Source organism: Myotis davidii, unplaced genomic scaffold, assembly GCF_000327345.1.
Source record: "Myotis davidii unplaced genomic scaffold, ASM32734v1 scaffold399, whole genome shotgun sequence".
Classification (NCBI taxonomy): domain Eukaryota; kingdom Metazoa; phylum Chordata; class Mammalia; order Chiroptera; family Vespertilionidae; genus Myotis; species Myotis davidii.
This window is the reverse complement of record NW_006292094.1, coordinates 6,821,394-6,848,538: the sequence shown is the minus strand read 5'-3', so window position 1 is coordinate 6,848,538 and position 27,145 is coordinate 6,821,394. Positions and strand designations below refer to the sequence as shown.

The window sequence follows — 27,145 nt, the reverse complement described above, 5'->3', positions numbered from 1 at the left end:
TGGGGCCTGTGGCGAGCCGTCAGGACGTCCTCCCGCTCAGCACTTGTGCAGCCTCCTTCCCACGAGACCAACACGGGAGCCGTTTCCAGGCCTGGGTGGGACCCCGGGTGCTGGAGCGCGAGGCCAGGCGGCTGGGCCTCCCTGTGGGAGCGCAGGGCACGGGCTTGAGCCGGACTGACCTGGGAGTGCGGGTCCGGAGCCAGCGCGGAGCAGCCTCCCCTTCCTCCCGGCCCCTGTGGTCGGTTGCTCACGTGTGATTCCTGTTTTGCAAGAAGAACTGTCCTGTCTGGGGAGCAGAGAAAGACGCCTTGGGCACCTCTGGAAAAGGCAGTCTGGGCGCGCCCTCTCCCAGTGCCCTGGGCGCCGCGCCCCTCGGGCTGGGACGGCACAGCCGCGTCTTCTCGCCGGTTGCCCTTTAGCGTCAGGTCTCCGCCGCTGCTGGGTCGGCCGGACTGGTAAAGCTCTCCCTCTACGTGTGTCCTTTGGGCTCATTCAGCACCATTTGTATTTGTGTCTGCTGCTCAGCTTGGAGGATAGACGGGGGTCCATGGCCCAGAGGACCCAGGTGTGCAGGCCGGGACGATGTGTTTGTGGGTGACTAGCCGCCTTGCCGGTTAGGGACAGGCGCTTAGAAAGAACACTTGTTCCCTAAGGACGTGACAGGGGGAAGGAGTCCGCCTTGGACAGAAACGCTGACGCAGCCACTGGGAGCCTTGTAAACGCAGAGCAGGCTTAGCAGGCACCTAATTGCCTGGTGCCTGAGCCTTAGGAAGAGCCCGGATCGCACTCCCGTCCTGTGGGGACGCCGTCGCCAGGGTGTGACTCTGACCTCCCTCTTCCCTTTGTTTCTCTTGGGTCTTCGTTTTTGTTTTTTATTTGAAATTTAAGTGGCAGTTCTTTTTTTTAGATAACATTTTCAATATTATAAAGGGTTGAAATGAGAAATAGTTTATAACAGTGCATGCTTCTTGAAATTAAGACTCCTTTTTGAGAGGCCTTTGAACTTACTGAACATTTCAAACACAAAAGTGAAGAGAATCCATCTTAAATTCTGAGAATGAAAGGCAGCAAAGAAAGTGTTCTATTTCGCATGTTGAAGTTCTTTTTTAAAAAGTCCTCACTTGATATATTTTTCATTGATTCTAGAGGGAGGGAGAGAGGGAGGGAGGGAGAGAAACATCGATTGGTTGCCTCCTGTCTTTCGGATCTAACCCGCCACCTGGGTGTGTGCCCTGACCCAGAGCCCAACGGGGTTCTGTGCCTCAACCACCTGGTCCACACCAGGCCGGCTGGTGTGTTGAAATTCTTAAAAGTGTGATAAAGAAGGTAGAGTGGCCCTGGCCGGTTTGGCTCGGTGGACAGAGCGTCAGCCTGTGGACTGAAGGGTCCCAGGTTCGATTCTGGCCAGGGGCACATGCCCAGGTTGCGGGCTTGATCCCCAATGTGGGGCGTGCAGGAGGCAGCTGATCCATGGTTCTCTCATCATTGATGTTTCTCTCCCTCTCTGAAATTAATAAAAAGGGAAGAAAAAAGCAGAGTGGCCTGCGGTTCCAGGGCACACCTGTGGTTGAGATGACCCGGGCTCGCACTCGCTGGCCCGCAGCCTGGCTGAGACGGACGCGCTTTCGGAGTGTGCTGTGATGGCGGCTCTGCCGGTGTCTGTTCTCACCCAGTGCTTTGCCATTTCACAGGCTCCTAGACAAGCTAACGAATTTGTAGAATTTATTCAGAGTGTTGGGATTAGTACCTGTCTCAGCCCGAGTCCTCCGACAGAAAGGCTGTTGGGTAAGGAGCTATTTGTCTCAGAGTGACGGACGAGCCACGTCCAATGGCGGTGGGTTGGGGAGGCCTCCACGGCAGTCCCCGCCCACTCCCGGTTTTCCGATTCCGCGAAAGGCCTTCCTCTCCGTGTGCCTTCTCATTACTAAGTCTTTCTCTTTTACATTCACTTGAAATCTTCCCTTATTGCCAGGAACCTGTTGACATGCCTGACTGTCTAAGGGAGCGTGAAGAGTTAAAACCTTCCGCGTTCTTTCACGTGTCAACGTGAAGGGAGCGGGGCCCAGGCTTCCTCCTCAAGGTGCAGGCGTTAGATTCATCTCTCTGCTCGTTGGAAACGGCCGAGTGCTAAGCTAACGTCTGAGCGTGTTGCTCGGTCAGTGAGTCCTGGACCTCTCTCTCTCGGACAGAGTTGCTGGGAGATGTGCTCAAGGACCGGCCCCAGGAGGCGGATGGGATCGACTCGGTGATCGTGGTGGACAACGTGCCTCAGGTGGGACCCGACCGGCTGGAGAAGCTCAAAAACGTCATCCACAAGATCTTCTCCAAGTTCGGGAAGATCACCAACGACTTCTACCCCGAGGAGGAGGGCAAGACAAAAGGGTGCGTGGGACTCAGGGTTCCTAAGTGTCCTCCCTCCTCCAGTGTCAGCGCCCCCCCTCCCCTGCAGCCACCACCCGGAGGCCGAGTTCTCTGGCTCCGCCTCATCCCGTGGGCACTCACCTTCAGCTGAAGCTGCTGCAGCACGTGGTCCTGGGAGGTGTGTGCGCTTCGCTCGGACAGGCCTCGGGCTGCTGAGCGCTCACAGAGTCAGAGTTTGGTGCTTCAAGCTGCTGTCAGAGCCGTGGGCACCATGGTTCACCCAGGGTAAAGGGCCCAAGGACCTGGGAGGTGGCAGAATTCCAGGGAAATTTTACACGTGCAATTGCATTGATTCTAAGACACACCTTTTTCCCCCAAGTTTTAACATCACAAATGGGGATATTTTTTATGGTTTAGGTGAAAGCACTGTCATTGCTTAATCAGCTTTTTTTTTTTTTCTGGTGTTACTGCTAATAAAATAGTGCCTCTTACAAATGGTAGCATAATAGGCAGTCCTGCAGTTTGCTTTTGAAATCCCATAGTGGGTCTTCTGTGTTGGTGACTGGAACTCTGGTTTCTTTATTTGAATGCTGTGGCTTCTGTCCTTTCTCACGACAGGTCATCTGCTTCCTATCAGTTGACTTCGTGTTTCCCAGTTACACAGTCTCCCATGTGTCCCCTTTCGAGCGCCTGTGTTTGTTTCCTTGCTCTGGACCTAGGAGTGGGATTGGAGCAGTGGTTCTCAACCTTCCCAATGCCCCGACCCTTTCATGCAGTTCCTCATGTTGTGGTGACCCCCAACCATAAAATTATTTTCGTTGCTACTTCATAACTGAATTTTGCTACTGTTATGAATCGTCATGTAAATATCTGATATGCTATATGTGTTTTCCAATGGTTGCGACCCACAGGTTGAGAACCGCTGGATTGGGGGTTGCCGCTGGGCAGTGTCGGCTGGTGACCAGGTGGTCATCAGAGGAAGGAGTGTCTAGTCAGACATTCTCTGTTTACATTTCATGTAAATGTCAGTCTGAGAGGATAGGGGTGAGAAGGTGATCAAGTTTGTGTAGTTGAGATTTTGGAAACTACCTAGCATAGTTTTAATTTACAGAAAAGTGGTCAAGCACAGCGATGCTTCTAGTGTTTTCTATGTGGAAACAGGTGGAAGGACACCTGTTATATTGTGTTTATAATGAAACGCCCTTGAGAACCTTTGTGACTTAGCCTGTAATACAACCTAACACATAATATTTATGACTTTTTTTTCAATCATTCCAAATTCAGGGGGTGTTTTTGTTTTAAATTTTTATTGATTTTTAGAGAGAGAGGAAGGGAAAGGGAGAGAGAAACATCAGTGTGAGAGCTCCATATCAGTCAGCTGTCTCCTGCATGCTCCTTACTGGGCATCGAGCCTGCACCCCGGCATGTGCCCTGACCAGGAATGGAACCAGCAACTCTTGGTGCATGGGATGGCACTCAACCGACTGAGCCACCCGGGCCAGGGCCATGATCTTTGTGACTTCAGGTTTTGTAACAACTTTATGAAATAGTTGACATACAATAAACGTGCCCAGTTTTAAAGTGTATGCTTTCGCACATTTTGACACACACGTCCATGAAACCATTACCACAGTTAAGCTAATGGATGTTTTGATGAATGAGGAGCTTCTGTTGGGATTTCATTCATGCTCAGGGAACGGCTCTGCCCGAGATCGGGCTGCCTCCCACATGGCAGGGGCACGGTCCCGGGTGGGCGCCATGTTTGCAGGTGTGGAGGTGTCGTGTGTATTGAGCACAAGCACGCTGACTGAATGTCCACGCGTTGCCTCTCTCTCGCTTCAGTTACATTTTCCTGGAGTACGCGTCTCCTGCCCATGCCCTGGATGCCGTGAAGAATGCCGACGGCTACAAGCTGGACAAGCAGCACACCTTCAGAGTCAACCTCTTCACTGATTTTGACAAGTGAGCTCAGGCTCGGGCCGTGCGAACCTGGACCTTCACCATGCGAATGGCCCGGGTCAGGGGGAGGGCTCTTGCCTTCGGGGTGGCTCCACCTCTGGTCATACCATGGAGGACCATTCCCCATCCCTGGCCCCTCACACTGGCCAGTAGCACCTCCTCACACCAGCACCCTCACTGGTTTTGCCAGTAAAACCCATCCTGGCCCTGCTCTGGGGTGGACAGCAGGGTGCAGTGCACCTCAAACATGGCGTTTCCTTACAGTGTTGATGAGCTGTCGTAGACACTGACCGTCAGTTATGTCGTTAGTGGTTGTTAGCTGGGGGCTGGCTGGACGGTCCAGGCGGGGGGCGGAGCCGGGGGGCTGCCATGTGACTGCTACCGGACCATTTCTTCTTCTCCTCCAGGTACATGACCATCAGTGACGAATGGGATATTCCAGAGAAACAGCCTTTCAAGGACTTGGTATGTTGAATGGAATCGGGATATAAGTACAGTGGGGCCTTGACTTACGAGTGTCCCGACTAACGAGTGTTTCGAGATGTGAGCCGTCTCTTGGCTGATTTTTTGCTTTGAGTTGCAAGCTAAAATTCGGGCTACGAGCAGCTTCAGATACCCCACCGCTAGTTGGCGCAGCGCACGTCACAATGAACGTCACCACATCAGCCCAGCATCACGTGTCTCACTCGTTCGCTTTAAGATTTGACATTCGAGTAGTTTGAGTTACGAGCTCCATCACGGAACGAATTAAACTCGTCAGTCAAGGCCCCACTGTAGTTGAAATGCTGGCTAGCCTCTTGGCTTGGGGTGGGGAGTTCCTGGGCAGTTGGAGATGCTGCCGGAATGTGTCCACCTCCAAGAGCAGTGTGACCAATGAGTGCGTTTCTCTCATAAAAACTGACATGTGACCCCGCCCTCGGTCACCTTCCAGGGGAATCTGCGCTACTGGCTGGAGGAGGCGGAGTGCAGGGATCAGTACAGTGTGATCTTCGAGAGCGGAGACCGCACCTCCATATTCTGGAATGACGTGAAGGATCCCGTATCGATTGAGGAGAGAGCGGTGGGTGTTTGCTGCCACTTGGGGAGGGAGCTGGGCATGAGAGCAGGGGAGGTGTCTTGGTCTCCGGGACCCGTCTAGGCGTGTGTGCTCGGCTGTGCTGTTGCGTTAATGGTGGCATTGCTTTCTCCACAGCGGTGGACAGAGACATACGTGCGCTGGTCTCCCAAGGGCACCTACCTGGCCACCTTCCATCAGCGAGGCATTGCTCTCTGGGGGGGAGAGAAATTCAAACAGATTCAGAGATTCAGCCACCAGGGCGTCCAGCTCATCGACTTCTCCCCTTGCGAAAGGTAAGCCCATGGGGCAGTGCATTGGCATCTGCTCCCTTCAGCTCTTGCTGGCCTCCTGCAGAGCCTTTGTGTTGTGCTGTGGTTTCACCCTTAGAAATGGCGGGAGGTCTGAGAACTCCTGTGTGCTCTGTGCTGAGCGCTCCAGTTCACGTGTGGTTTGGTTGCTTTGTCATTTTCTCTCCAAATAGATGAGCATAATGTTTTCATGAGCCTTTGGGAGTAAGTGGAAGGGTCACGTCCCTCTCCCCCGAGTCATTTGCTAGGAAAGGGAGTGTTACACAGCCACATGCCGTCGTTAACGTCGGGAAATTTAACATTAATTACTGTTAGAACCTTATCCCTTGATCCAGTGATGTCCTTTGTAAAATTTCCCCCTTCGGTTCAGGATCTAATCCAAGATCATGTATTTTGCAGATCATTGTGAACGAACATCCCTCCTGTGTGTGATAGTCCATGTAGCTTTGTGGGGGGAGTGGGTGGAACATGAGGACGTTGAGGGCCATGGTCCACAGCCACCCAGCATCCTCCTGGGTTGCAGGCTCGATCCCTAGTAGGGGGCATACAGGAGGCAGACAATGGAGGGTCTCACTCATCAATGTTTCTTTCTCTCCTCTCTCTCAAATCAACAAAAACTTAACTTTAAAGAAATAAAACGTGTCCCCCTCTGTTACAGATACCTGGTGACCTTTAGCCCCCTGATGGACACACAGGATGACCCCCAGGCCATCATCATCTGGGACATCCTTACCGGCCAGAAGAAGAGAGGCTTTCACTGTGAAAGCTCCGCTCATTGGCCAATTTTCAAGTAGGTGGACAGTGGGAGCTTGGCGACCTCGGGAGCTGCTGTGGGCAGAGCCTGCACTGGTCTTTTTCTCGTCTCAGGTGGAGCCATGATGGTAAATTCTTTGCTCGGATGACCCTCGACACCCTCAGCATCTATGAAACTCCTGTGAGTGATGGACTGCATTATCGCAGGATGAGCGGGGCCGGCTTGGGTGGGCTTCCCTTGGACCCGGGTGAGGTGGAGCGGTGTGTCCTGGGCTGGTCGCTCTCATTGTGCTCAGAGGGTGGGGCGGAGAGGTGGCTGGGAAAGGTGGACGGTTTCAGGAGTTGTTGCCTCTGCTCATGCAAGCTCACATCGGAGCCTCCGCTTGCCTTTCTGTAAAAACACTGCATTATTGAGACATTGGCCTGTTCAGTCACTTGTGACCCTTGTTTTCCTGCAGTCCATGGGCCTCCTGGACAAGAAGAGCTTGAAGATTTCCGGCATCAAGTAAGCGGGGCTCCTCCAGCTGCTCCTCTTGCTCTACGGCCCCGGCCTGGCCTGTGCCACCTGGGCGACGTGTCCCTTCCCCGCTCAGGGTGCCTCCTGGGCGACGTGTCCCTCCCCAGCACAGGGTGCCTCCTGGGCGACGTGTCCCTCCCCCGCACAGGGTGCCTCCTGGGGGCCACACGGTGGAGCAGGGGCTCCATGTAGTGACAGGGCTCCGTGCTACGTGGTGTGGGGGGCGTTTGGTGAGTCGCAGCTCCTCTGTCAGAACGGCCTGTCCTTCCTCTGAAGCCTCTGGAGGGGTGAGTGTCAACCTTGAAGTGCCGCGTGCCGGATCAGGCTTCTTACTCCTTCCTTCCCTGCGTTCTTTTCTTGTTTTAAATAGATTTCTATTGGTTTTGGAGAGGGATAGAGTAGAAACGTCAATGATGAGAATCATTGATTGCCCGCCTACTGCATGCCCCCTACAGGGGATCAAGCCTGCAACCCAGGCATGTACCCTGACTGGGAATCGAACTGTGACCTCCTGGTTCATAGGTCAGTGCTCAACCACTGAGCCATGCTAGCCGGGCCCTTCTTACATTTTTGGGCAAAATTGTGGCTTATGTTGAAAATAAAGCCAGTACTTGGTTCTCGTAAACGCAGAAGTAAAGATGGTGCTCACAGCACGAACTCACAGTCTCTCTCCAGCCGCGGCTCCTCCCTTGTTGCTGTGGTTTCCTCAGCTCCTGCTGGGTCCTTTAAGGCACAGAGCCCGGCCCGTCAGCTTCAAAGGGATGGAACCTGCTGGCAGCGCAGGGAGGGGTCGGGTGGGTGTGAGTCCTGGCAGAGGGGACGTGGCACTGGGCGGCACTGTCAGCATCTCTTTCCTCCCTGGCAGAGAGGTCAGGGTCAGGGCTGCCACAGGATGACATGACTGACGGGTCCTAGAGCACCACCAGGCAGTGTGCTCCCACGAAGGTTGCTGCTGGGCCTCCGAACGGCCAGTGAGCCCTGCCATTGCCCCCGGTGATGGCATCCCGGTGACGGCGCTTCCTTTGTCCCGCAGAGACTTTTCGTGGTCCCCTGGTGGTAACATCATAGCCTTCTGGGTGCCCGAAGACAAGGACATTCCCGCACGGGTGACCCTGATGCAGCTGCCCAGCCGCCAGGAGATCCGGGTCAGGAACCTCTTCAACGTGGTGGACTGCAAGCTGCACTGGCAGAAGAATGGGGACTACCTGTGTGTGAAAGTGGACAGGACGCCCAAGGGCACCCAGGTGCGCGGGGCCGGGCGGTCCTGGGGGCCGGGCTATACCGGCTCGGGGTGTGGAGGTGCCGGTGGGGGCTTGGCTGCAGTTGTGGGTTATCATCAGGCCCACCTGATCCCAGGAGGAGTGAGCGGGCAGGTCGTAGCCAGCGCTCTGGCCGTGTCTAGCTGAGGAGTGTTCTTTATCCGTAAAACTGAGTGGGTGAGACACGCAGGTGGCTTGGAGTTAACGGGAACACAGCTGACAAACAGGACGGGTGTGGGTTGCGTGGTTCACTTACACGTGGGCCTTTCCCAGCTGATACCCAGTCGCCTCCGTCCCAAGTTTCACAGCTGCAACCCCACCAACCACAGATCAGAGGCAGCGTTGGGAGGGGCTGTGGGCGCTGGTCCTCGCCTTCGCCCTAAGGGGCTCGAGCAGCCGGAGGCCCTGCAGCAGGCCCTGTGGGCCCTAGGGGACGGCTCGTTCTGTTTGGGGGACTCAGTTTAGATGTGGGTTTTTGACTGCGCGAGATGGGTGCTCTTAACCCAGGGGTGGGCAAACTTTTTGACTCGAGGGCCACAATGGTTCTTAAACTGGACCGGAGGGCCGGAACAACCCCGCGGGCCGTAGCTTGCCCACGGCTGCCCTAACCCCTGCCTTGCTCACGGGCCAGCTGTTTATGCGGCTCCAGGCTCCCGCCCTCTCCTCTGGAGGTGAAGGGAATATTGTTTCTCAGTGTTTTTAAGCACAAAGAAGGGCCTGCTTGACCCATTCTGCTTTGGGTTTGCATCATGATAGTGAACTTTCCTACAAAACTGCCTGCTTCCCTTCCCGTGGACGTATCCCCTGCCCTTTACAGGGCTGTTTCATTGAGATACAGTCCACGTCCCGTAACCCTCAGCCTTCCAGGGGGCGGTTCAGTGGCTTTCACCATCTTGCGCAACGCAGTCCCCACTGTCTCAATTCCAGAACATTTTCCTCGCCCCAGACAGGAAGTCCACCCCCGTTAGCAGCCACCCGCTCCCATTCCCTTCCTAACACCCTGCTCTGCCCCTCCCTCTGTCCGGATCTTCTGAGGGTGCATTGCAAGGGAGCGGACCGCACGGCGTGGCCTCTGGGTCTTGCTACCTTCTCTGAGCGCGTGAAATCTTGCAGACGGGCTGCAGTGCAGATCCGTGGACGGTTTGCGTGTGACGTGACCTTTAGGGCAGTTCTTTGTAGTAGAGTCTGGGCCAGAGAGAGACAGAGGGAGAGAGTCCAGTTCTCCCGAGACAGTTCTGTCCGGTGTCCATCAGCCACGGAGGGCCCGTGTCATGAAGAGGGTGTTGTGACCACTCCACTTGCCCTTTAAGTCTTCCTCACACTGGAGGTCTCCACATTGTCACCCCCTTTTTTTTTAACAGGGTGTTGTCACGAATTTTGAAATTTTCCGAATGAGGGAAAAGCAGGTGCCTGTCGATGTGGTGGAAATGAAAGGCAAGTCCATTGGGCCCTTCGTGCTGAGTGGCCTTGGGCTCACAGTGGCCTTGGGAACTGGTGTGGTGCCTGGCTGGGGCGGGCGCCAGGACAGCCTGCGGCAGCGACCTGAGGGCGTGGGTCTCTGAGCTACAGACACGCTGTATGTTCAGGAGTCTTGTCCTGTCCAGCTTCAGTCTCGTAACCTTTCCAGTGGCCAAGGGAGGCTGCCCCGCCTTTCTCATCGCTGCGCCCCCAGCGAGCACAGGCGCGAGGGCTCTGGCAAGAACGGGGAGGCGGGTCTTAGCCACGTTGGGCCGTTAGCTGCGGAGCTCATCACACTGAGTTTCCGTTTGAGGACCTTCTCCGGACCCACGAGAACTGTGCAGGGGCCGTGCCTCTGCCTTTGGGTGGCAGTTCACCTGCGTCTTGTTTTGTTTCTGTTTTGCTGGAGAGAGACAGGAAGGGGCAGGGGAAACACAGAGATAGGAGGACGTGTAAGGCCCGCCTCCTGCCCGGGGAGGAGGGCAGCCCTTTACGAGGCCCTGGGTCCCTACGTGCCACGGAGTGTAGGAGAGGACATGGCCACGGGCCTCACAGCCCACGGCGGGCGGGTGGGCCTTTCCACCGGCCAGGAGGCGCACGGGCCAGTGAGCTGCAGTGGACGTCGCGCCGGTGCGCCTTCCCTCTGCTGCTCGGTGGTGCTTTCAGTGCACGTGAGACCAGCTGTAACAGACCAGGTGCTGTCTCCTCACAGAGCCTATCATCGCCTTCGCCTGGGAGCCGAATGGGAGCAAGTTCGCGGTGCTGCACGGAGAGACCCCCCGGATATCCGTGTCCTTCTACCACGTGAAGAGCAACGGGAAGATCGAGCTCATCAGTAGGTGGCCTTGCCTGTCTTGTGTCTTGTAGGGCTGAGCCAGTCGACATGTGGGGGACCTGCTGGGGCAGCTGCGCAGGCCTGAGCCCGCTGCTGGGAGACTCATTGTGGACACGTGGTTCCGTGGGCGTGTCACATCAGTGGACAGGCGGAGCCTGCGTGGCTCCCTCACACGTCAGTGTCTACACTTCAGCTTCCTGCCCTGGCACTGAGTGGATAAGGCTGCTTTCTCTGAGCTTTGGCCACATGCCAGTCCCTATCCCCTTGGTCCTGGCTGCACGCCGGCCCTTGCGCCTGCACCATGACTTCTCACAGCCGCTTCTTTCCTTTCAGAAATGTTTGACAAGCAGCAGGCCAACACCATTTTCTGGAGCCCCCAAGGACAGTTCGTGGTGCTGGCCGGTCTCAGGAGGTGGGTGTCCGCCTGATCCCCAAGCAGCGCTCTGTGGGCCGCCGCACAGACCCCGACCCCAACCCCAACCCCAGTCCACGCCTCCTGTGCTGGGTTCCGAGTGGTGATACCGCTGAATCCTTGAGCTCTGGAGTTCTCATGTGCTTGGGCATCCCGGCCTTGGTGCGTGGGGCAGATGGGTGCACAGTGTTGGTGCACGCTCCGGACTGGGGCCCAGGCATGACCGTGCTCTCGTGGCGACCCTCTCAGCCCCCTGCCCCTGCTTAGCTGCTCCTCCAGCAAACATGGGGGCGAGGACCCTCAGCGCCCCGCCCATGTGCGCAGGCGCTCCAGCGGCTGTCCCCGCTGGGGTTCCGGAGGCTCCTCGCACACCTGCTCTATGAAATGTGCCGCAGACACGGGCTGGTCCTGTGCCTGGCAGCCTTCAGCAGCGTCCTTATCTCTGTTATGTCCACGCTAACAGCCCGGCAGTGGTTAGGGGACGCCCTGGACCCTCACCCGGGGCCTCCACGGCCCTGGAACCCGAGGGAACTGCGTGGGAGGCTCCCAGTGAGGACATCTGTCTGTCTGTCTCCCCAGCATGAATGGCGCCCTGGCGTTCGTGGACACGTCCGACTGCACCGTCATGAACATTGCAGAGCACTACATGGCCTCCGACGTGGAGTGGGACCCGACTGGGCGCTACGTGGTCACCTCTGTGTCCTGGTGGAGCCACAAGGTATGGGGACCAAGCCGCCTACTGTGAGACCGAGTGGTGCCGGGCTGGTGACTGCTCAGGTGGGCGGGCATTGCTACTGATTCCGTGGTTCATTGAGCCTTTGGGCCCAGCTCCAGCTGCCTCCGTGTAGAAGCTTCTCACTCATGAGAGGGCTGTGTTCCAGTCAGTACTGTAGTGGGCAGTGCCCACCAATCAGCATGGCTCAGCCTCGCCCACCTGCACGTGTGGCAGCACTCACACGGCCTGCAGCGGGCAGTTGCCGCCGTCCAGCGTCAGAGAGGAGCACGCCGGGCGCACTAGCCCGGGGTGGGTCCAGAGCTTGAAACTTGGTTTCCCCTGAGTGCGCATCACTTCCTCACCGTGAGGCTCGGACCAGAGCGCCTGAGGCATCAGCCTTTTCCATAAAAGGTGCCGGTCCTGGTCGCGCTCTCCCGAGTCAGGCTCCGTCTTCCTTGTAACAGCCGGGTCTCGGTGTGGGGTCGGTGGTGCAGCTTTCTGGTCTGCAGCTTCCCCTGTGGTTGGGCATTCCCCTGGGCCACTTGCTGTGGGGTGCGCGTGGAGGGCGTGTCCCGGGGTGCTCGTGTGCTCCCAGCAGTTACTTCTCTCCCAAGCAGTTTTTTTTAAAATATATTTGATTGATTTTTTACAGAGAAGAAGGGAGGGACAGAGAGTCAGAAGCATCGGTGAGAGAGAAACATCGATCAGCTGCCTCCTGCACAACCCCCACTGGGGATGTGCCCGCAACCAAGGCACATGCCCTTGACCGGAACCGAACCTGGGACCCTTCAGCCCGCAGGCCGACACTATCCGCGGAGCCAAAGCGGCGAGGGCTCTCCCATGCAGATTTTGGTTTGGACCATCGTCGTCTGGTCACCCAGCTTGTGGTCAAATTCAGGTGATTCTGTTGAGTGAAGTCATGAACTTTGAGGACCACGGGCTTGGTCAACACGCTGCAAAGCAGTGTCTTTACATCCCGACCAGGACCATGGCTGTGCCCCTCAGCTCAGCCGGCCGCCTCGGCGCGCGGTTAAATGGGACGGCCCGCAGCTGCCTGATGTTCGCAGCAGAGTGAGGCTCACATGGCGCCGCCAGCAAAGGCGCACCTTCTGCCTGCAGACCAGTGTGGAGTGGGATAGGCTTTTTAAAAAAATACTTATTTTTGTTGGTTTCAGACAGAAGGGAGAGAGTGAAACATTGAGAGAGAATCGCGGATCCGCTGCCTCCTGCACGTCCCCCACTGGGGATCAAGCCCATAACCTGGGCACGTGCCCTGACCAGGAATCGAACCGTGACCTCCTGGGTCATGAGTTGACGCTCAACCACTGCGCCACGCCGCCCGGGCCTGGAGTGAGGTGGGTGTGTGGCTCCGGCGCCACTGCGGACCGGTCCCTGGGGTAGCAGAACCGCCTTCCTCTTGCAGGTGGACAATGCGTACTGGCTGTGGACCTTCCAGGGCCGCCTCCTACAGAAGAACAACAAGGACCGCTTCTGCCAGCTGCTGTGGAGGCCCCGGCCCCCCACGCTCCTGAGCCAGGACCAGATCAAGGTCTGCTCTCCAGTGGGTTGCAGCGGGCGAGGGGGGCCCTGGGAAGGGATGCCCGAGCAGGAACTGCCGAGGCAGAGAGCAGTTGAGGGCAGTCACCGGAGCTTCAGGAGCCGCAGGCCCGTCAGCACCCCTCCAGGACCCCTCCAGGACATGGGCGTGAACTGGGAAGGGCCTGCGCCCACGTCCCCACGGGGCTCACGTCGCATGGGGAGCTCTGCAGTGGGTTAGGGTGTGAGGATGAGGCTGAGGGACGGAGCCTGGGAAGGGAGGACGGGCCCGCTGCTGCGAGACCCGAGAGCCAATGTCCAGCCATGCGGAGTGCCTGGAGGCGGTGCCCGTCGGCCGCTGGGTGTCATTCTGTGTAAGTCCTAAGGGACCCGTCTTTGTTTCAGCAAATTAGAAAAGACCTGAAGAAATACTCCAAGATCTTCGAACAGAAGGATCGTCTGAGCCAGTCCAAAGCCTCGAAGGTCAGTGTGGTCGTTGGACTGGGAAAGGCCACAGATGGCCACCGTCTTTCATGGCAGAGCGGGGCCAGTGTCTGGCTTGGGTTGGGGGGTCCCCTGGGCAGTCACTTCTCCATGGAAGGTGCTCCCTGTGCCGCCTGCAGGTCGGGGCAGGGCCCAGGCCTGTGACCCTCTTGGCAACTGGCTTTCAGAGACAGAAGTTGTGGGGTGGGGCAGTCGGGAGGAGAGAGGGAAGGAGCACCCCACCACTCCTGTCCTGGCAGGCCCTTTAAGGGAAGTGTCCCTGTGTCGTCTGGCGGCGGCTGCTGACACTGCCCTTCTGGTGCAGCAGGGTCGGGAGGGTGCTGGGTGCAGTGCCCGCTCTAACCCCGCCCCCCGGCCCCACCCCTAGGAACTGGTGGAGAGGCGGCGCACCATGATGGAGGACTTCCGGAAGTACCGGAAAATGGCCCAGGAGCTGTATATGGAGCAGAAAAACGAGCGCCTGGAATTACGAGGAGGTAACTGTGTGGGATCTGCTTCTAGAGCTGGTGTTTGTTCAGCCGTTCTCTCTTGGCGTCTGTGCTCCCTCACGGGCTTCTCGGCACACCTGTGTGTCACGTTCTCGTCAGCCAAGGTCAGGTCTGAGCTGCCTTCCCGCCCGCCGTTGCTCCCTGAGGCTGCGGCTGGCGCCGCCCGCCCCTCTGTCACCCTTCTGTCCCTCCTCTAGGCGTGGACACTGACGAGCTGGACAGCAACGTGGATGACTGGGAGGAGGAGACCATCGAGTTCTTTGTCACGGAGGAGATCATCCCCCTGGGGAGTCAGGAGTGACCGACCGCACTGTGGTAAGACCCTTAGCAGCTCTTCCCGCTGGCCCGCAGGTTAGCCAGTGTCTCGTACAGGGAAGCCCATTTCACCTGTGAGGTCCGTGCTGTGTGCTGTGACATTGAGATGCAGCCCGGGCGTCAGGGCTGGAGCTCCAGGGCGGGGCTGGCCAGTGGGGGGAAGGGCCTCCAGTGCCAGTCCCTGGTGGGGCTGGGATGAGAGCCCTCGGAGCCCTGTGGGGTGTGGCAGGGACTCGGGTGCTGCCATGACGATTGGCCTAGAGGCCTTGCAGCTGGGAGCTGTGGGTCAGGGGAGGGACTTGGGGTCCAGGCAGTGCTGCCCCAGACTGGGGAGTGACTGGTCATCCTTGGACGGCTCCACCGGCGACACTGCTGCTCATAGCTGGTGCCAGGCTGAGGGCTGGGGCTGCCCCCTGGGGCTGGGCGGCTGGGACTGCCCGTGCTGCCCCTGACGTGGGCCTGTGTGTACAGGACAGAGGGTCAGCTGTGTCCCCTCGTTGCAGCACCACCTCGTGCCGGAGCCAGGCGTCCCTGTGCTTCCCGCTCTGACGCGCCCCGGGAGCCGTCTCCAGAGCCGTGCCTTCACCCTGGTGCCCAGCGGGCGCCCCAAGGCACTGCTTCCAGCCATCCCTGCGGTTCCCGAGTCACCGTGTGCTTGTCACCGAGACTCCCGTGGGAGCCGCCGCTGGCCTCCTGCTGCACCACCAGGCGACGACCCCCTCGGCCTCCTGTGGGGACTCTGCCCGGGGCCCGGACAGCAGCTGGGAGCAGTGCACCCGGTGTCCCTGTGCGGGGGCACCCAACGCCTGGTCTCGCGTCCAGGCTGTGGCAGGTTCTCAATGGAAATAAAAGCAAACCTGTACGAACAAGTTGTCTTTGTCGTTAAACGTAGGTAGCGACCGTGATCTGGTGCCTCTCCCTGCCCTGTGGGGCTTGGCCCCTCGGTCACGGGCTCGCGTGCAGGCGTGGCGGGCTGGAGTGCACCCTGTGGTGGGGTCCTGCTGTGCCGCTGAGCTGGGTTGTAACAGTGTCTCCGGGTTCTCCATGCCTGTCGTTCCCGGACGTGAAGGGCCTTCCACCCTCCCCGGAGGCCTGTAGAGCTGTCGCTTTAGCTGCTCTTCTGTGGTCCTCGGATGACGTGACCTTTCCCCACTGGAGGGGAGTGAGCAGAGCCGTGTGGTTTCTGCCCGTTGTGTGGGCTGGCCTGCTGCCCAGCGTGGCCCGTCCGACCACAGGTGCTTGTGTCTGTTCTCAGAGCCTTAAGTCTCCGTGCGCGCGTCCTCGCTGCAGTGCGTCGCCCGTTTCTCCTGGTCTTCAGCGGTGCCGCCTTCCTGCCTTCCTGCTGGAGCGGGAAAAGGCCCAGCTCCATTAACAGATTCCAGCGCTTTCGAAGGACTGACTTCATGCCTTTAAACTCACTAGTTGTAATTGTTGTACATGATTTTTCAATAAAGACGTTCTGAAACACTGCTGATTCCTCTACTGCAGACATGGTTTCCCAGCCGGCCCTGTGGGTGGCCCAGAACCTGGACACCTGGGCTCCAGCAGGGTCCTGACGGGTCAGGCTGGCGCTTCACGGCTGGGGACAGGGATCCTGGAGCCCAACGTGGACCTGGAGGCCAAGAAGGGAACAGGGGTGTGCCCAACACCACTGCCCGAGACCACCCAAGTGCCACGTCTGGTCTGCCAGGCCCGAGGCTGGAGCGCGTGGTGCCCTTGAGCAGTCGACCCGAGGCCCACCCCTGGAGTGGCCTCTGCGGCCCCAAGGCCCTGTGGTTGGGATTTCTGACCTGAACACGGTCTAGGTCTCTGGTTCCTAGCAAGTGCAGGAGTGACTGACGGTTCACACCAGCGCGGGCTGCCTGTGGCCAGGGACCTGCGAGTCTGCCACACGGTCAGGGCCTGACCTGCAGGCAGCGGCGCCCCTGGAGGGGCCGTGGGAGAGGAGCAGGCGGTAGTGCGGTCAGGCCGCAGCCGGACAGGTGAGCCACGGGCAGCAGCCATGTCCTCGTCCGCCAGCCCGAGGGCTGCAGGTGCTTTAGAAGCTCCTCGGGGAGAAGCGCTCAGCTGGAAACACTGCACTGCGTGTCGGCTGGGGGTGTCCATCCCCCTTTCCACGGGAAGCCGCAAGCCCACGCGGGGCAGGGCTCAGGCAGGCGCACCTGGGGAGCAGGTGCGGTGGGGCAGAGGAGCCTGGGTTGCCATGGTGTCAGATGAGCGCACAGTCAAAGGCTGGCGCTGTAATCATGTATCTGGCGGGCAGCCAGCCTGTACCCACCGGGCCTGGGCCACCTGGCTGCTTGGGGCCCACCCGCAGCACGTGGGCAGCCCAGCATCCCTGAGGGGCCCCTGGGGCACTGATGTCACCAGGGAGGGGCAGGTGACGCACCGCAGGTCTGCACAGCCCGGACAGCAGGGAGCAGGGAGAAGTAACCGCCGGCTCTGTGCCCTCTCACCCACCGCAGGTCTGTGCAGCTGGACAGCGGGGAGCAGGGAGCAGGCTGTGTGCCCGCCTCTCCCCAGCCCAGGTAGCCCTGCCACGAGGGACATGGAACCCAAGGACCAGCAGCTCACGGTGAGTGTCCCTTGTGTGGCCTGACCGCCGTGGGGCTGTGTCCCCGAGGCTGCCTCCCGCTCCTGGCTGTCTGTTGACCTCCGTCCCTGCGTCTAGCCGTGCAGGCCCGCCCACCTCCCTCCTGGGGACTGCCCTCCTGGGGCGCAGCGACCCTTCTCCAGATACCCCTTTCCCCCCTGCCTCTGCCTCTCCCTCCCCGGGGACTCAGTGCCTGGACCAGGACCCCCAAACGGGATGGGGTAGGCCCCCCACCTGGCCCCGTCCAGGCCCTGTGAGGCCTGACGAGACCCACCTGCTGGGTCACTGGAACCTTGGCCCATTTGCCCGTGGGGTGAGATGGGCCAGGGACCTGCCCCACACCTGTAGGCCGGTTACAGAGCGACCCACCATGACTGCCCCAGGGAGGAGCCCAGCTTCTGTGTCTCCCAGGAGGATGGTCCCGTCTTGCAGAAGAGAAAGCAGGGGTGGGGTGGGGGCACGGCTCTCACGGGATGGAGGAGGATTTGGGGCCCCGGTCTGCGATTCCACAGGGCTCCCTCGTGCTCCCTTAGAGGGGCGGGGTGTGCAGAGCGATGGGCCATGGAGCCCTTGCACCTTCTGCGAGCAGAGGGCCAGGTGAGGGCCGGACCACGAGTGGCCGTGGGACTGGGCGAGTGCTTCCGTCTTCCTGTCCGAAACAGCCGGCCGCTGCAGTCCCTGCTCCTCTGAGCGCCCTGTGGGTGCGAACAGCTCGTGCTCCTGAGTGGGAAGTTATGCCTGGTCCGGCTGGTGGCTCGGGTTGAGCGTCGAACTAGGAACCAGGAGGTCACAGTTCTATTCCCAATCAGGGCACATGCCTGAGTTGCAGGCTCGATCCCCAATAGGGGGCTGGTAGGGGGCTGCAGATCAATGATTCTCTCATCATTGATGTTTCTCTCTCCCCCTCTCCCTTCCTCTCTGGAATCAATAAAAGTATGTTTTTAAAAAGTTATGCCTGGAGGGGCTTGGGGTTCGCTCGCTGGTCTTACCTGCTCCCCTAGGAGTGGGAAGCCCTGGTGGGGGCGGCAAGGAAGGGCCGAGAGGGTGACCAGGCCTCGGATGCAGCTGCACAGTGTCCCGCCCACAGGTAGCGCTTCGGATCCGCCCGCTCAGTGACACAGAACAGGAGGAGGGAGCCAGCGTCATCGCCCACAAAGTGGGTGACCAGGTGAGGCTGAGGGCCACAGAGGGTGTCCACAGGCATGAGGCTCACCCTCCCGGGCGTGCCACTTCCGCTGGGACAGTCGCTCATTCACACTCATTCGGTGATTCATGCCCATCTGTACACTGGTTACTCGTCCATGAACTGTTCATCCACTCACCCATCCACTCGCTCACCCATCCACTTGCTCACCCATCCGCTCGCTCACCCACCCATTTGCTCACTCACCCATTCGCTCGCTCACCCATTCACTCACCCCTTCACTCGCTCACCCATTCACTCACTCGTTCGCTCACTGAAGAAATGTCTAGCCCGGCCGGTGTGGCTCAGTGGTTGAGTGTCGACCTATGAACCAGGAGGTCATGGTTTGATTGCCGGTCAGGGCACATGCCCAGGTTGTGGGCTCAATTCCCAGTGTGGAATGTGCAGGAGGCAGCCAATCCGTGATTCTCTCTCATCTTGATGTTTCTATCTCTCCCTCTCCCTTCCTCTCAAAAGAAGAAAAAAAAAGAAATGTCCATGTCATGCTCACCAGGGACGTCGAGGCGGAGCCATGGGGGCAACAAAGACCCACCGCCAGCTCCCCTTCGTGTGGGGGTCAAACTGGGAATAGATGAGTGTGTGATGTCAGCTCAGAGCCGTGGGGGTCGATGGGGGTCACTAAAGACCCGGGGAGCCTGGGGGCTCAGTGGTGTGTGGGAGAGGGCGGGCAGGCCCCCCCCACCCTCCGCCGGAGCCAGTCTCATTGGCTGAGCACTGTCCTAGGCCTGGGACAAGGATGGGGACCTCACCTGCTGTGTGGCCAGGGTTCCTGCTCCCCGGACTCGGGCTGGAGTCGGGCGCTCATGGCGCAGGAGAGCAGGTGGTCACTTGCAGAAGGAACGCCACAGTTGAGGGGAAGCTTGTCAAGTGACCAGATTGGCCGTTTGTTGTTAGAAAGGTGGCTTCCTTGTTTATTTATTTACTTTAAATATATTCTTATTGATGTCATAGAGGAAAGGAGAGGGAGATAGAAGCATCAATGATGAGAGAGAATCATGGATCAGCTGCCTACTGCACACCCCACACTGGGATCAATACCCCAACCCCAGCATGTGCCCTGACTGGGAATCAAACTGTGATCTCCTGGTTCAGAGGTCGACCCTCAGCCACTGAGCCACGCCAATCAGGCTGAGAATTCACGATTTTAAAGTGAAGAGTTCAGTGGCATTTAGCACATTCACACTGTGTGTACCCACTTCCGTCTAGTTCCAAAGCATTTTCACCCCAAAAGGAGACGCACATGCCCTAAGCCAGTGATGGCGAACCTTTTGAGCTCGGCGTGTCAGCATTTTGAAAAACCCTAACTTAACTCTGGTGCCGTGTCACATATAGAAATTTTTTGATATTTGCAACCATAGTAAAACAAAGACTTATATTTTTGATATTTATTTTATATATTTAAATGCCATTTAACAAAGAAAAATCAACCAAAAAAATGAGTTCGCGTGTCACCTCTGACACTCATGTCATAGGTTCACCATCACTGTCCTAAGCAGTGCCCCCGTCCCTGTCCCAGCCCCAGTGCCCGGGCCCCTGTCTCTGGATTTGCCGGAGTGGACGACTCACCCAGTGGAATCACACGGGGAGGGGGGGTGGGGGGGAAGGGGGCCGTTTGCGGCTGGTTTCCCGCACTGAGCATGTTTCTGAGGTTCGTCCATGTTATAGCATTTTCTTTTACCTTTTATTTTATTTTTAAATTTGACGTGAGAGCAGAACATCTACTTGTTCACTTATGCACGCATGCCCTGACCAGGGATCGAACCTGCAACCTTGGCCTATTGGGATGATGCTCTAAGTAACCGAGCGACCTGGCCCAGCTTAGCTTTTTGTTCTGAAGTGACGTCAGGCTACTCGAAGGCCTTCGGGGCCCCTGGAGGGCCTGCAGAGGGTCCAGGTCCTCTGAGCCCAGGGTCCCAGGCAGCAATGTCCTTCGTTTTCACGTCCCTCTCGCTCCCTGATCACAGACTCCCTTTAGGGGACATTTCAGAGTGAACGGGCCGGATGCCCCTCCACACCAGTGTTTCGTGTGGAGTCCTTACCCGCAGGCCCACTCCCCAGGCTGGGCTGGAGCCCCGCAGGGACCAGGCCAGGGCCCCCTCCAGCGCAGGCCCGGCCCAGCCAGCAGGTGCAGTGGGAGTGGCCCGGGTCCTCCCGCCTTAGACCAGCGACTTCAACTGGTGCCGCAGGGATTTATAAAACAGGCAACACCCGACACTTTAGTCAGGGCACTGCACTCTTTTCCCCTCCAGTGGTTCTCAACCTTCTGGCCCTTTATTTATTTATTTATTTTTTAAATATATTTTATTGATTTTTTACAGAGAGGAAGGGAGCGAGATAGAGAGTTAGAAACATCGATGAGAGAGAGACATCGATCAGCCGCCTCTTGCACATCTCCTACTGGGGATGTGCCCGCAACCCAGGTACATGCCCCTGACCGGAATCGAACCTGGGACCTTTCAGTCCGCAGGCCGACGCTCTATCCACTGAGCCAAACCGGTTTCGGCTCCTTCTGGCCCTTTAAATACAGTTCCTCATGTTGTGACCCAACCATAAAATTATTTTCGTGGCTACTTCATAACTGTAATGTTGCTATTGGTAGGAATCGTCATGTAAATATCTGATATGCAGGATGGTCTTAGGGACTCCTGTGAAAGGGTCGTTCGACCGCCAAAGGGGTCGCGACCCACAGGTTGAGAACCACTGCCTTAGGCTTTCAAATAAAAAGTGACAGCGGCCAGCACAAGTATAGCCGCCGGTGTGAATGCCCTGTCCTGAACCATGAATGTATAGGTCACATAGTAGAGTTGCATCTTATTGGTTATGTTGCATAATAAGGTTGGTTAACTCTTTTTTTTAAGTTATTATTATTATTTTTTTTTATTGATTTTTCACAGAGAGGAAGGGAGAAGGATAGAGAGTTAGAAACATCGATGAGAGAGAAACATCGATCAGCTGCCTCCTGCACACCCCCTACTGGGGATGTGCCCGCAACCAAGGTACATGCCCCTGACCGGAATTGAACATGGGACCCTTCGGTCCACAGGCTGACGCTCTATTCACTGAGCCAAACCAGTCAGGGCGATTGGTTAACTCTTGGTACCAGAAATCCTTATAGACGAGTATGGGCACCTGTTTTTTGTTGTTTTCTTTCTCTTTTTTTAACCCTCATTCAAGGATATTTTTCCATTGACTTATAGAGAGAGTGGAAGAGAGAGAGAAAGATAGAGCAAAATACTGATGTAAGAGAAACACATCGATTGGTTGCCTCCCGCATTCGCTCTGACAAGGGCCCAGGCCAGGGAGGAGCTGGCAACCCAACCAAGTTAGGTGCCATTGACTAGAATCAAGCCCAGGCCCCTTTGGTCTGCACGCCGATGCTCTATCCACTGAGCCACACCAGCTAGGGGTTGGCACCTGGTTTTTTAAAAAGTCACTTTGGAGCAAAAAGGGTAGGTAATTATTATTATTTGTAAATTGATCGAAATTACACCTATTTTTTTATTAGATCGGCAAAAAATTAGTATATTTTTTGGTGTGCGCAGGATTTGAGTAATTAGCTTATGTGCTGAGATGACAAAGATCGAAGATCGCTGCCTTGGACCCTCACTAGAAGGAGAGAGAGTTGGCTTATATCCTGGGAGAAGTGCTGGCCGAAGCCAGGCTCCCGGGGCTGCTCTGCCTGTTCCCCCTGTCCCCCCGACCCCCTGAACCTCTGGACAGCCCTCCCCTCCGGGACCTGTTTCCAAAGCCAAGCACCAAGGGCCAGGGCAGGGAGGTGGGCGGCCACGTGGCCCGTGTGTCCCTAACACTGTGGCTCCTCCCCAGCGCCCTCCAGCTCGGAGTAAACAGAGCTGACTGGTCTCTAATTGCCCTGCCCCCCAACCCTTGGGAAAGGTGCCTCTGAACCTCCCATGGCCCCCAGATGTCCTCACACCCTCCCCCATAATTACGCTTTCATGTGCGATAGGACAGGGCCAGGAGGGGCGGCCGGGCCTCAGAGAAACAAGAGCTGCAGAGCTCAGGTGGGTCCTTCCCCAGGTACCTGTGCACCCCCCGCCTCCATCCTCCCCTTCGCTGGGGTAGCTCAGCCCCCGGCAAGAAGAGGGAGGCCCGGGGGAGTGAACGTGCTGGGGTCACGCAGGGGAACGCAGGAGCCAGACGCTGGCTCAACACCTTACAGTTCATGAAGCCCTCCCATCCTGCGGAGCCTGCCCACCTGGTTCCCTGGGCGCCCCCAGCCCCACTGACGCTCCGCCCCTGCTTCTAGATGGTGGTGCTCATGGACCCGGGCGAGGACCCCGAGGACACGCTGCGCGCACACCGGTCCCGGGAGAAGACCTTCATCTTTGACACCGTCTTCGACCAGCACGCATCGCAGGTACCTTCTGCCCACTGCCCCTTAGTCCCTCTGGACCAGGCTGTCCTGACTGTCCTCACCAAGCCCTGTCGTCCCCTGGGGAGGACTGTGTGGCCACATGGTCTCATCCATCGCTCATCACAGGGGTTTCCCTGATGATCAAGGTTACCCACCCATCCATCCACCTACCCACCCACCCATCCATTCATCACCCATCTATCCATCCACCACCCATCCATCCATCCATTCATCCACCCATCCATCTATCCATCCACCACCCATTCATCCATCCATCTACCATCCATCCATCTGTTCATCCATCCATCCATCCATCCACCATCCATCCATTCACCCATCCATCCATCCATTTACCTATCCATCCATCCACCCATCCATCTACCCATTCATGCATCCATCCATCCACTCATCCATCCACATATCCATATCCATCCACCCACAAATCCATCCATCATTCCATCCCTCCATGCATCCCCCATTTTCCCATCCATCCATCTATCCATTGTCTATTCATCTGTCCATTCATTCACTTATCCATCTGTCCACCCATCCATCTAGCACAGTGGTGTCTGGCTGCCATGTGTCCAGAACACACTCCCTGCACAGGGCTCCTGTCCCAGGAGGGGCGGCACAGTGAGCGATAGAAACAAACCCACTGGTACTGGTGCAGTGGTGGCAGCGAGTGGAGGCCTTTTCGGAGGGACTTTCAGCTGAGACCGGAAGAAGGAGCCCCCTGTGAGAGCAGAGGCGGGCAGGGTCCAGGCTGAGGCTTCGAGTCCTCAGTCCACAGAGGAGCCTGAGGCCAGGTCAGGTCGTCCTCACCAGCACCTCACCTGGCCCTTGCCGTGAGAGGGGCTTTGTCACCAACACCAGAGGGGGCCCCGGGCTCAGAGCGGTGTGACAGAGTGAAGGACACTCACACCCGAGCCCTGCAGAGCGGATCTGAACCCCGGCCTCCTGAGGTGGGAACGTCCCCCCAGCAGGCGATGAAGTTGGGATGCTGGGCCCAGCCCTGCACCCAGGGGACCTTCCATCTGCACCACCTTCACCTTCCAGGACCCAGCCCTACCCCACCCCCCGCCCTTCTCCACTGCAGCTGCCAGTCCCCATCAGTCTTGGGCGGCTTTAGTCATAATGGGGAGGGACTTCAGGCACCCGAAGGCCCGACCGTGCCTGCGTCCCCATGGCCCACCCGCGGGGCTGTCAGGACTGGTGCTGCGGGCGTCCGTGGGGGCTGTCACCTGCAGCAGCCACCTGTGGCCTCCTCACACATGGCAGCCCTGAGCTCCAAGGGGGTGAGGGAGGAGCTGCCAGGCGTCAAAAAGGCTCGCCACCCCGGGCATGGCATCTCTCTGCCCGCTTCCCTGGCCCAGACTTGGGGAGAGGGGATTAGATGCACATTTGGGGGGCAGGGAATTTCCAGCCATCTCAGTCCACCTCTTTCCTTCCTGCCGCCTGTCCCACTGGGTCCCTGGAGGAGTCCTTTCTTGAATGCCCCTATGGACAGGGAGCTCACTGCCACACACTCCCATCACTGTACTGTCGCCGCACCTTCAGTTCTGCCGGTGGAGACTTCCACTCCCTGGTCCCAGTTTTGTCCCATAAAGAGGGTCACACGCCCCTCCCAGACGCCGAGCGCTGTGGCTGCCCCAGCCCTTTGTGTTCCCCCTGATTCCTCCGAGTTTTCTCAGAAGCCCTGGAAAGGACTCACAGGAGCGTGGTGTGACGGGGGCCAGGCTCAGGGTGGAGTGTCGCCTCCGCAGCCTCCCTGCGGGGTCCGCCTTGTCCACACTGTGAGGCCTCAGGTGGGGCAGTTACGTGCATCCAGGGTGGAGCCCAGCCATGCCCACGCCCACTGTGCCTGGACTGCCCTCCCCTGTGGGGCCCTGTCCAGGTCCCCACGGCATGGACATCGCAGGCTGCCTCCAGCTGCTGTCTCCTTCTGTCTGTCCGCAGGGGGACGTGTATCGTGCCACCACCCAGCGCCTGGTGGACGGCGTCGTCTCCGGATACAACGCCACGGTGTTCGCCTATGGCCCCTCAGGTACGGGGCGTGTCTGGAGGGGGGGGCTGGTGGTGCAGGCTCCCTAGCAGCCCAAGCACCTGCCGGGTGCGGGCGCCGCGCTGGCCTCTGGGCCCCGGCTCCTGGCACAGCAGCCTCGACAGGCAGGGGAGGTCCCTCTCACAGACGGGCATGGAGCCTCAGAGAGGGACAGTGGCTTTCCCAGCACGCAGCCTTCTCCCCGTGGTTCTGTGCCACGGTCAGTGCGGTCAGGCCTAGCCCCTCCTGTGCAGATGGGGAAACTGAGGCCCTGAGCAGGGCCTGGCCACAGCCACAGCCGCAGCCACAGCTTGGCTATCCCTCTTCCGTTCAACAAAGGTCACCAGCACCTACTGTGTGCCAGGCACCAGCGAAGGGGAAGAGCAGCTTGGTCCTAGCCTGTCAGTGGGCGGGGGAGGGGCAGGGGCCCCAAGAAGAGACTCCTTAAAAAGTGTGATGCGGTCATTCGGTTACAACGTGGCTCAGACACCTTGGAGAGGAGAGAGACAGACCCCTGTCCCTCCGCCCGCACCACCTCCTTCACCCCGGGTTCCTCTGCAGGCAGCCGGGACCAATGGATGGATGAATGGGTGGATGGATGGATAGATGGATGAGGGTGTTGTGGGTTTAAAAAATATATTTTTATTGATGTCAGAGAGGAAGGGAGAGGGAGAGAGAGACAGAAACATCAATGATGAGAGAGAACCATGGACCGGCTGCCTCCTGCACGCCCCCCACTGGGGACCGAGCCCACAAACCTGACAGGGCATCAAACTGTGACCTCCTGGTTCATAGGTCAACGCTCAAAACCTGAGCCCCGCTGGCCGGGTCGGACTGACGGTTTTACCCTTGTGACCGGAATAGGAAGCGAGACGTCAGCAGCGGGAGGGTTTGCGCGATCGAGGTGGCGTGGGCAGTCTCCGGGCAGGCGCCCGGCGGGGTCTGCGCCCACTCAGGGCCGGTGGGGGTGGTGCCTGCAGGGGCCGGGAAGACCCACACGATGCTGGGCATGGACGCAGAGCCTGGCATCTACCTGCAGACCCTCGCCGACCTCTTCCGGGCCATCGAGCGGACCCGGGGCAGCGTGGACTCCAGCGTGTCCATGTCTTACCTGGAGGTGAGCTGCTACCTGCCTCAGGCGCCTGACCTGCCAGGCGGGCGCGTTACCCCGAATGCCCTTTGCAAACCTCCGTCTCCGAGCAGCAGGTTCTGGTGGACGCGGAGCCAGCAACGCGAGCCCTGCCCTCTGCTTCTCTGGCCGCTCTGTCTCGCCCAGATCTACAACGAGGTGATCCGCGATCTGCTGAATCCATCCTCGGGGCTCCTGGAGCTGAGGGAGGACGCCAGGGGCAGCATCCAGATCGCGGGCATCACGGAGGTCTCCACCTCAAATGCCCAGGAGGTGAGGGCCAGGTGCCACACTCCCTTCTCCTCAGCTTCGCAGCAGAGCCAGGCACACAGCCCAGCGTTGCTCCTCAGCTCAGGGCTGGGCAGCATCTGCACCTCCCCGCCCTCCTGGCCTGCGCTCCCCGCAGACTCCCCCATACGCCCTGGCTCAGCCCCCACCTCTGCAGGTCCCCCCCTCCCCGCTCAGACGCCCCTCTTCAGCACCCCCCCCTTAGTGGTTGCAGTTACGCAGGCGGCCTCAGTGACCCTGGGTGCCCTCCCCACCCTGAGGTGGCTCCTTAGCGAGGGCGAGTGTGGGCATTGCTGCAGCCCTGCCCCTGCTCTCTGCCCCCAGGCTCCCCAGTGCCACCCTCGCAGCACTGCCCTCGGGGTGGGCTCCCACCGCCCAGGAACCTTCCAGGGCTCAGCCCGCACCATGGCCGTGCTCCAGCCCTGTGGGCTCGGGCGGGGAGAGGTCGGCGAGGGTCTGCAGGTAGATGCCGGGCTTCTTGCCTATTCGGCCGCAAGCTCTGCGCCGTCTCCTTCACCCCTGCTCGCAGTCCTAGCATGTGTGCGCATAGTAGGTGCTGAGCAGGGCCTCCTGGGCGTGGTTTCCACAGCTGCTTGCTCGCAGGAGGGTTTGCCCACCTGCCACCCCATCGGGGCCTGAGATCTGAATTGAGAAGGGTTCTGGCTGCCCCGGCTCTGTGGGAAGAGATGGGTAATCTACTGGTGATGTCTGCCACAGGCAGAAGATGGCGAGGGGCCGCGCGTGCCCCAGCCACCTGCCATTTCTCCGTGAATCAGTCACTTCACCCACAAACCAGAAACCGCTTCCCCTTGACGAGGTGCTGCATCAGCACCCCAGCACAAGGTGCCCCAGGAGCTCAGGGCACCCCTTCCCTTGCCCGGTGGATCTGGAGGGAGCACAGGGCCCCTCGGGCCCTAACCGCCGCCCTCCACGTGGACTCCGTCCTCAGATCATGCAGCTCCTCACCAGAGGCAACCGGCAGCGCACGCAGGAGCCCACGGCCGCCAACAGGACGTCCTCGCGCTCCCACGCGGTGCT

The 27,145-nt window shown here is 58.6% G+C and overlaps 2 protein-coding genes across 2 annotated transcripts in view; both read left to right on the top strand.

The window, feature by feature from the left end:
• EIF3B (eukaryotic translation initiation factor 3 subunit B) overlaps positions 1-15,346 on the top strand; it is a 20,554-nt gene extending 5,208 nt beyond the window's left edge. The window contains exons 2-19 of the mRNA XM_015565159.1: positions 2,161-2,382; positions 4,204-4,323; positions 4,728-4,785; positions 5,252-5,380; positions 5,513-5,670; positions 6,344-6,475; positions 6,553-6,619; positions 6,897-6,943; positions 7,989-8,199; positions 9,576-9,648; positions 10,385-10,507; positions 10,841-10,919; positions 11,499-11,637; positions 13,058-13,183; positions 13,576-13,653; positions 14,042-14,150; positions 14,360-14,477; positions 14,949-15,346. Coding sequence (XP_015420645.1) covers positions 2,161-2,382; positions 4,204-4,323; positions 4,728-4,785; positions 5,252-5,380; positions 5,513-5,670; positions 6,344-6,475; positions 6,553-6,619; positions 6,897-6,943; positions 7,989-8,199; positions 9,576-9,648; positions 10,385-10,507; positions 10,841-10,919; positions 11,499-11,637; positions 13,058-13,183; positions 13,576-13,653; positions 14,042-14,150; positions 14,360-14,463 — 1,975 coding nt within the window. The 3' untranslated portion in view covers positions 14,464-14,477; positions 14,949-15,346. The remainder of the gene's footprint in view (positions 1-2,160; positions 2,383-4,203; positions 4,324-4,727; positions 4,786-5,251; positions 5,381-5,512; positions 5,671-6,343; positions 6,476-6,552; positions 6,620-6,896; positions 6,944-7,988; positions 8,200-9,575; positions 9,649-10,384; positions 10,508-10,840; positions 10,920-11,498; positions 11,638-13,057; positions 13,184-13,575; positions 13,654-14,041; positions 14,151-14,359; positions 14,478-14,948) is intronic.
• Positions 15,347-16,898: 1,552 nt separating this feature from the next.
• The window catches only part of LOC102765512 (kinesin-like protein KIF19), a 14,953-nt gene continuing 4,706 nt past the window's right edge, over positions 16,899-27,145 (top strand). Inside the window, exons 1-7 of the mRNA XM_015565158.1 lie at positions 16,899-17,052; positions 18,158-18,238; positions 22,542-22,652; positions 24,606-24,693; positions 25,671-25,807; positions 25,967-26,092; positions 27,057-27,140. Coding sequence (XP_015420644.1) covers positions 17,026-17,052; positions 18,158-18,238; positions 22,542-22,652; positions 24,606-24,693; positions 25,671-25,807; positions 25,967-26,092; positions 27,057-27,140 — 654 coding nt within the window. The 5' untranslated portion in view covers positions 16,899-17,025. The remainder of the gene's footprint in view (positions 17,053-18,157; positions 18,239-22,541; positions 22,653-24,605; positions 24,694-25,670; positions 25,808-25,966; positions 26,093-27,056; positions 27,141-27,145) is intronic.